This window comes from Limulus polyphemus, unplaced genomic scaffold (assembly GCF_000517525.1).
Source record: "Limulus polyphemus unplaced genomic scaffold, Limulus_polyphemus-2.1.2 Scaffold561, whole genome shotgun sequence".
Classification (NCBI taxonomy): domain Eukaryota; kingdom Metazoa; phylum Arthropoda; class Merostomata; order Xiphosura; family Limulidae; genus Limulus; species Limulus polyphemus.
The window spans coordinates 70656-80677 of record NW_013666171.1 but is presented as its reverse complement, the minus strand read 5'-3'; the positions used below and the strand labels follow the sequence as shown (position 1 = coordinate 80677).

At 31.6% G+C, this 10022-nt stretch overlaps 1 protein-coding gene across 1 annotated transcript in view; it reads right to left on the bottom strand.

The window, feature by feature from the left end:
• LOC106459115 (potassium voltage-gated channel protein Shal-like) overlaps positions 1 to 10022 on the bottom strand; it is a 53085-nt gene that overhangs the window by 3122 nt on the left and 39941 nt on the right. The window contains exon 5 of the mRNA XM_022385544.1: positions 5040 to 5144. Coding sequence (XP_022241252.1) covers positions 5040 to 5144 — 105 coding nt within the window. The remainder of the gene's footprint in view (positions 1 to 5039; positions 5145 to 10022) is intronic.

Sequence of the window (10022 nt, the reverse complement as noted above, 5' to 3'; positions counted from 1 at the left end):
AACATGGTTACTAGAGATGGTTATGGTGTAAATACATCTATAAGCAGTATCCGATATTGAACATGGTTACTAGAGATGGTTATGGTGTAAATACTTCTGTTTCCTGAAAGACGACTTGCTGCATTTAGTAACATAAAACGTTTGGAGGAACTATCTCCTATAGTTAACTACAAAACCGAACAATATAAAATACACCTTTATTTTGCTTTAACCAAACAAATGTATGAGGGAATAACAGATCACAACAAAACAGAAAATTAAGCTACTTAAATTAAGAGCCTATAAATGAAGATTGGGAGAAACATTATCATACCATAAATACTCTGATGAAATTCATAAGCATAGGTTTTAAGATATAGCCAAAAGTAGTAATTTACAGTAGCATCGTTCTGTAGTTGTTCGTTGTAGTTAGAAACAGATTAGCTTCACGTAATGTCCATACACTGACTAGTAGTACATTTCATCCCAGATAACATAAATATTTTAGGAGAGTTCATGTTCAATAAACATCTACAATAGTTATCCATTGTTGAACAGAAGTGAGTGTTCAGAAAACATCAACAATAGTTACACATTGTTGAACAGAAGAGTGTGTTCAGAAAACACCAACAATAGTTACACATTGTTGAACAGAAATGTGTGTTCAGAAAACATTTTTCATACTTACCCATCGTTCAACAGAAGTGAATGTTCAGAGAAATCCTGAAATTATTATCCATTGTACAAAAGAAGTAAATGCCTGTAACACTTACCCATTCTTAGCAATAATGCAAGAATAGTAAACACTTAAAATAGTTATCCATCAGCCTGCAATAATACGTACTCAGGAAACAAGTGACAAGCCAATCATCAGCAGAAGTGTATATTTTGAAAACCCATAGTCCATGTTCAGTACATTTCAACAGTACTTACACTATCTAGCAGTAATAACTGGTGTTCAGTAAATACCCTAATACTTACCAACCATATAGCAGTAATATGTATGCAAATGAACATAACATTCATTATACTTTAAACGTTTTAATGACTATACTAAACACTACATTTCTGTAGCATTTGTTACTCTTTGGTGAGATTCATTGTTAGAAGACAGAGCTTGATTGATTTTTAAAACTTATAATCAGGGCCACAATTTTATAAATTGAAAGTCCTATTATTTGTCATTTTCGAATAACATAGCATTGATTTATGTTACTGAGATATGAAGTAAAAGTTTGGAGATCATATCACTCTCTATATATCACTTTGGGCCAATCTGAGACGGTATGATTTATGTTACTGCGATATGAAGTAAAAGTTTGGAGATCATATCACTCTCTATATATCACTTTGGGCCAATCTGAGACGGTATGATTTAAAGCATGGTTAAAAGATATTTCTTAGAAATAAGCACGGATAAAGATATGTTGCTTCACATGAAATAGGTGTGGCTTTCCTCAAATACTTCTCAGTCACAGGCTGTCATAACTGAATGACACCACAACAACTCGAACGGTAGCCCTAAATATAAATACTAGTAATTATAGTTTCTTTCGGAACTCAGAAAAAAAAATACTTATATTAATACAAACAAAAATAGAGACATACATGTAAACCTATTTTAATTATATGATTTTAAGCACCATTCAAGGCATTATGAAATTACGTAGGTCTAAAATGCATCAAATATGTATCAATCGCGTCATTGGAAAATTTAACAAACTTCTTACATCAGTCTCTAGTTAGCTTCGCATAAGACGGTACATTACGAGATTTAGAATTGATTTTCACGTGGATATGCTATTTTAACTCTGCAAAATACTGTAAGTAAATTATACTAATAATTGGTTTTTATTTTCTACTCACAAATATTATTTTTCTCTGACTTTTTGTTTCCCCCCAATGTATCAATAATTTATTATTATTCTCTCTTGCAACATGGTGTCCAAAACATTACGGGAGGAGCATAAAGACATTTTACAATTCACTTCTCATTATTTAAGGCGATTAGCAAATACGTAATTACACATTAATGAATCTTTTACGCCCCTTAAACATTGTAACAATAAATGTCAATTATTGATTTTTGACAAACCTAATAAGATAAATAGATCACAAAATTGTTTTCTAAGCATACCAGTTTAATTTAAGAAATAATAATTGTCATACCTATTACAGCACAAACATTCAATAGTTGTTATGCGATTGCTACATATATCTCCCTAAATATTAATAACCAGTTCGTAAAAACTTGACTAAGATACAGTTGAAATATAAAGTATCTAAGACATTAAAAAAGAAGACGTTATCACCCGAGGTATTTCGCTAGGGCACAATATAAATATGGATAAAAGTAAGAAAAAACAACAATAAAAATGTTACATAAAGGCTGATGTACCTTAGAAACAAAATATATGTTATACGTATATATGTGTGTATGTGTACTTTTTACATTATAATTGTAATATTTCTTTTCGTAAAGTTTGTAAAATATAGTATGTTTTAATTTAGTTCAGTGAAGTAAACAAACGTTTAGGCATGTTATTTATCGAGAAATATTTTCTGATAATTATATTTCAGTGTTGTATATTTAGTGCAAAGTTCACAATGGGCTGTCGGCGCTTTATCCACTGCGGGGAATTGAACCTCGGATTTTAGTGTTCTAAGTCAATAAACTTAATGCTGACCCACCTGGGGTCTTATCTTTGAAAGATAACAGTTATTGACATTAAAATGACATCATAGTTTCAACAAGTAATCCCCACTACAGCTATCTTACGTTGTAATACATCATTCTTGAAATAATTTTAACTTCCACTGTATAAATACTACTATTTATGTAATTAGAAATTGTAATAAGTATCAATAATTGCATGAAAATAGATTGCGTCATTACCACATATTTTAAGATATTTTAGGATGTACGCTCAATTGACGGTTTTTGAATTTACACCACATTTCGCTTAATAATAGTTCCAGAAAGTATGGTCTATGTATTATTTCAGATTATAGATATTTTATATTTTCTAATATTTAAATGTCGTCACTAGTTGAAGAAATCAAAACAGAACAATTAAAGGAAGTTGGTAAGGCTACAAAAACGAATTCCATAAAAGTCATAAAGATTTAAAATAGGCCCTCTCAGTAGAAATTTATTCTACCAAATGTTTCTAGAGTTCGAAACTAGGGAAAATCAGGATGTTGTCCAGTAATCGCGCTCAGTTCTTCGTTTTTATTATTTTTCGACACGTTTAAAGACCTTGGATATTATGCATTTTACTTCAACCGTTAAGTGTTCTGCTCACATTTAATTTCTTCTAAAAATGGTTGAGGTTTCAATGGGTCGTTCGTAAAGTTACATTACACAGATCCAAAATATATCTGAGTAAAAATAATACAATCTAGATGCATCCATTCAAAGCTGATATCAGTGAAAGATAAATGATTCTCCAAAACATATATACTGCTTATGTACATTTCCACAACGATGTGAGGGGAAAAAGGTGGAAAGGAGAAAGAGGTGAGGAGGTTATAACTGATATGACATTGATATGACTATATAACATAATAAACATTTATAGACACTCTATATATGGAGCTGTACATAACGGTATGCCTATAGGTAATCATTCTGTGTCATTGGAGTGCCAGGGCTATTCAAGTTCCAGCTTCTAAATAGAAATTTTATCATTTTATTTAATTACATTGCGCTTCAAAGAAGAGTTTCTTTAACATATCATCGATGAAGTAGCTGCCTCATAACTGCCAATGACCTGAACAATATTTATCACAATTGTCATTTATAGGTAGAACTACATTTATCCATGCTCAATTCCATTATCCGCGTACGCATCACAAAAAGCGCACAATAGAAGACGAGACTTCTTTCTGTTTTAAAAAGCTGTTATGAAAAACACTCGGTTTTTTTTTGTAGGTACGTTTTTTTTTTAATGGAATGGAGTAATGTGAAAGTAAATTTATTTTAAAGCATTCTTCGGTCATTGCAAATATTTCAGACGTTTTCAATTAACGTTGTTTTGGTTTATATTACTGTTTTCTGTATTTTATTGATGTATTCTTGTCACACACACACAATTACATCTCGTATATCCGCGATTTTTCACATATCCGTGGGCCGTTGTTTCGAAGTATGCGGATAAACGGAGTTCCACTTTATTTAACCAAATAAAAAGGTCATATACTCAACTACTAATAGTTTCTTTCCTCATCTATAGTTTACGAGGACAAAAATATGAAACTCTGTATATAACCCAAGCGCTTTCGAAAGATGGATCTTTCTTCATAAGAAAGAAATTGTTTGCCCCTGAAGAAGAAATGTCCACCTTTCAAAAGCAATCAGGTTATAGGGTTTCATATTTTTGTGTTTAATTGATTATTAAATCTAGGTGTTTTCCTATCAACACAAATATAATTTACTATATTACTTCAGGATAATCCAACACTAACTTCAATACAGTTTAATCTCTCTGAAAATCCAATGGGTGAGATAAAAAACATTTCTCTTATCATTAACTTCTTTGCAATATTGTTGCATTAAACCAGTGCATCTGTTTTGATGACAATCAATTCGAATTTAGCTAGTGGAACGTTAATTATCACAACCATAGTTTATATGAGAATTGCAAAGATAAAACCTACAGCCCTGAACTATAACATACTGGAAGTATTTTGGCTAAAATAAGCCAGCATAAATTTGTACAATCCCACAAAAGTCTCTATAGGAAGAAGAAGATTTAAATTTACAACACCATGCGTCTTCTTATCATACGCACTGATATATAGTATAGAAACAAGCGCAGCCTAATCTTTTAGACAGTCGCTTTTTGTTAAAGGGTAGAAATACGCACGATAGGTCCTGTTCTTATGCTTTCTTGAGACTGGGATGATTCTGCTGACAACATGGCAACTGCCTCTGGATTTGGTATATATGTTGGCATAGCAACAGCAGTAGTGGTAATATCATCGCCATCTGACGGAGTTTTCATTGTTGTAATTAAAGGTGAAGCGTTGTTAAGACTGGAACGGGGCATAATATTCACCTGGTCCTGTTGATGGTCAGCAGAAGGGGGCGTCTTATTCGAAACTCGAACGTCGATGTCATTTAATTCCTCTTCTTGGTCTGTGGCTCCCAAGCCTTTGTGCTGCTGACGGGAAAATATGCAGATTCTTGTTTAAAGCGGAACGTCACTAAACCTGAAATACAGTTAGTTGATCTACTCAAGATTATTGCGTGGATTTTGAAGGTGACATGAATCACTTCTAGTTTGACATCATGAAGATTTTTTACAAATCAGACCATGATTAGGATGTCTTTACTCTGATCCTGAGACATCACAAAATTCAATTGATTTGGTTAAGGAACATATTGATAAATATGTGCATACTGTTTGCAAATAAGTTTTTCTTTTATTCTGTCTGTTCTCTAACTGAATCAGTTGGACTCCATGATGTGTAAGAACAGGAATAAAGACTTCCTAATATAGGTGAATATCGAAACGATGATGTCAATAAATATATTGTTTCTTGAGTTAGTAGTAATTAAAGTTTAATTCGATAAAAACATGCTTAACACATTAAACATAGCACCAGGAAACTTAAAAAATACTTAACTTTCTCTTCACAAATATCCTGGACGATCGAATTCACCTAATACAAACAATTGATTCTGAGTGGATGTAAAATGTATAAATTCATTACATTTCAGTGATATTCAGAATTAATTAAAAACATAATATGAAAGCCCTATTTATTATTCCATGTACAATGATATGCAAATATTTACTAAGCATAATACTGATCTCTTATCTATGTCTTAGGTTTAGACTTAGGCAAGTAACATTGTCCCCCATTGGAAAACTACACACGTGCTCATGATGTCATCCGCTTAAAACGTTTCTACTAATATTAAGACTTAAATTATACAGGATGTTCTAAAATATTGTTATTATTACTGACTGAAGAGCATTATTTTGGTTACATACGCAAGTTAACCAAGGTATATGAGGTGTTGGGTGTAAAATAAACTATTTGTATTCAGAAACGGAATACACAAAAATAAACAATTTTAGCATAATATATTTCAAGAAAAAATTTAAAGCATCATAAATTAGAATTATTAATAACTTCTGTTTCCTGTGTTTTATACCTATGAATAACCGGTACAAAATTCAAATAACTACCTTAGAGTAACCAATTATATATTACTAATATATTCGAACAAAAAGGTATTTTTGAAGGGAAAAGCAAATATTAATTCAAAAACAACCAGAGTAAGATAAAGTAATGATATTTTATGAAATTCTATTACAAACATACTTTTAACTTATTCATATGAAAATAATGTGCATAATTTTTTATTAAATTCTCTTTGATTTTTCCTACCATCTGATGATACTCCGAAAATACACCAAACACGATTGATAACTTACGATGTATTTCTTTATAATACATATAATATTTTTTAGAGGATATGCCATATTCACGTTTTTCTTTGGCACCGTTACTATAAACTTATTTATAAAATAATCGAAAAAAATAACATTTTCTTTCCCAGTGCTTTCCAGAAACAAATTATTACAGATATATAACAGAGCTTTGAATTCTGTGATTATACACTTTGAGGAAAACGTACTTAACACACACGGCTATAACAAACCTGAACGACTGCTCATCTTTTCTCACATTAGGTGGTGATAGTTAAACATCTAAAGTAGCTGTGTTTTCAAAAGTTCGCGCAAAGCTGTTCAAAGGGTATATGTACTAATCGTCCGTAATTTGAACTAATTGATTAGAGAGAAAACAGCTACTCAACAGGATCTACCGCCAACTCTTGGGCTACACTTGTCTGACAGAATAAATGGATTTGACTGTCATCCTCATAACGCACTTTGAGCCCCAAAAAATGGAAAGCAACGTGACATTCTATTTAGCGGTAATTGGACACGAACGTTAGGCTCAAGTAATTGTTAAATATATATGTCTATACATCTATATACACACATTAACCTATTACCAACTGCATCATGAAACACAAATATGATTGTCAAGAAAAAAATATGTTCCATCTACTGAAGAATTAAAAGACTACACAAAGAAAAGATGGAAATGAATAAAAAACTCTATAACACGAGCGCTTTCGAAAGGTGGACCTTTCTTCTTCAGGGGCAAACTGGGAAAAAATATATATATATAAATGACGACTCAGGTTGACTAAACAAGGAGTTATTCTGTGAAGTATTACATTCGCGAAAGAAAGTATATATATGAATAAACGTTTTCAGTATAAAGACGGCAAATCCTTCGTGAAAATAGTGAATAAGAAAGAATTGGATCAACAGATTGTGTTTAACTTGAAAGACTTATTAAAAATGTCCACAGAGCTTACATAAATTAAGGTTTCAGTTTAAATATTAAACGTAAATATCTGAAGCTTAAAAAGGTACTGGGATGAATTACAAATGGTTTTAAATGATAGCATTTAATATTTTCAACCTGAATGACACTTTATGCTTAATTAGCGAAACCGCCAAATCAGAGGCTTCTGAACTTTAGATGGTCATCCCTATTTCTGTGTCACTGAGAACGGAGAAGGCAATCAGTCTGCAGCAACAGCTGCCACAAGACCTTTCTCTGGCTTTGAACCAAACAGCGAGAATGTAGTCAAACTTTTAACATTCCCTCATCTGAAAGAGCGGGAAGTGCTTAGCAGCATTGCAGCGCAAATCTTAGATCTTTCGATATTCAGCCCGTCACATTTACTACTAGACTACGCCAGATCTATTTGAAACAATGTTTTAGATGATTTGCATGATTTGAAAATTTGTTAACAACATTAGAAAGTATAAACCGATTTTTATAATGATTCGAATATTTCCAAAATTTATAATAATGGTACAATATAATTTAAATGAAACAAAGAAAAATTATCATTTTTATACAAATAACTTCAACTGTGTACGAAGTAATGACAGTATGAATCCAGAAGAGCCTTTACATACGCTAATATAAAATAAACTCATGACATTGAGCACATTAGCAATATTTTGGTCTCGACTACAGATAGGCAAAATTTTGATAATACTTTAAAAACATGATTGTAAGCATGTGAACATATAAAAGAAAACATGTTATTTGTTGCAGATATATAAACTTGGCGATTAAAAAAATACTCATAACTTTACAGTACATAACTATTCATATAAAAGGCCTAGTGGTTAGTAGACAGGACTGTGAATCCGAGGGCCCATCTTTCGTGTCCTTTTGCCGCAAAATCGCGCTCTCGCTTTAGGTCCATGGGTAAGTATAAGAGTAGAGGTCAAATCCCACTATTTCTTAGGGTAGCCCATGAGGGTGTTGTTGACTAGCTGCTTTCCCTCTAGTTTATCAGTTCAAAATTAGGGACGGCTAACGCAGGTAGTCCTTGTGTAGCTTTGCGTAAATATCTGAAGCATGCCACTTAAATTTGTATTTAATTTATTATATACATACTACAGAATATATAAGAGGAAATATTAGAAATAAGAAGAAAAAGGAAAACATGTATTGACCACAGAAACAAACATGTATTGACCACACAAACAAACATATATTGACCATACAAACTTTCAGATCACTATTTTAAGAACCTAAGGAAGTGAAAATAGTATAGAACATAATTCTGGGAAAATTCTGTGAAATGAAATCAAATATAACTATAAGATAATCTATTAAACGCTATAAAATTTACAAAATAAGCGTTTAATAATCAAAATAATTTGAGAAAAAAATCTAAATTATTTTCTATAACATTGGGGATAAACGTAAATTACCAAAACCTTACAGAAAAAGGTTGAAAGCATGTAAGAATACAAAGAAATATTAAAGAACTTATTTACACAAGAGACTAGTCATGGAAAAAATACCAAATACACACATAAAGATAGTCGCAACAAGATTTTTTATTGTATGTAAATTAAAATATATAAGTGAAATATCATCTAATTAACAATATCAAAATGCAGATAGAATTATAATGAATTTATAAGGCGAAAATAGGACAGTGATTCAAGTTGGTAAACAAGCTGAATAACCCACATGTGAAACTAATTCCACGATGAAAAAAGACCAAATACGAAACAACATGCTAATTTCATTATTTAGATAAATACATGTAACCATTCACTTGCGTTTTTTTTTTTAGTTTGTAGTTATTGTAGCTGACCTGAAGTATTTTTAACATGTTTGAGTTATTGGATGACTTTGGACTTCAGATGAAATAATGATTTATTTCCCAACGTTTTGATTGTACACCATTTTCAAGAAGCTGCAGTACAGGAACGCACACAGATCTCAGAACTCATAATTGAAGTACTATCTCTTGTGCAAAAGAACATTAGGAATATTAAAAATTGATTAAAAGATGCATATTACAACGATGACGATACTATTACATTCAGTAATGTTTATGATTGTGTAAAAGCCTTATAAATGTTCCAAAAGGACTTTCATAATAAACAAATCATTTAGTATTTATCGAATAAAGTGAAATGAAAATTATGTCTTTTTGCATTCTTACCTAGACAACCTAACTTGCCTTTAATTCTTGTTTTTTTTAATACTTATACTTATGTATTCAAGGCTTTTGTCCTGAATTTTTGGTTTAGTCGTACGAACTAATGCACCTGTAATGTACTTGTTAAATGCTTTTCTAAGGCAGGCTGCTTTACTGAGAAGCAATTAAATAAAGTAACATTTCAAAATCTCCAGGGTAATCAAAATCCTTTGATTCTTGCCCCGAGTTCGGTGACACAGGTCAATAGAGAAGTAGCAGCCTATGGTTCCACCCTTTAGGTCCTTTAATTAAGGATGTTACAGTGTCTTAGTGTTGAGAATATAAAAATAGTTTGTGAATATGCCATTTTATTAGTGTTATTTGTAGCGTAAACAAATAGGTTAGTCTTGCTTTAGTTCTAAATTAGTTCTACTTGTTCAATATATTGGCAGTCTACTGTCAGTCGATGCCCCCCAATGGCACAGTGGTATGT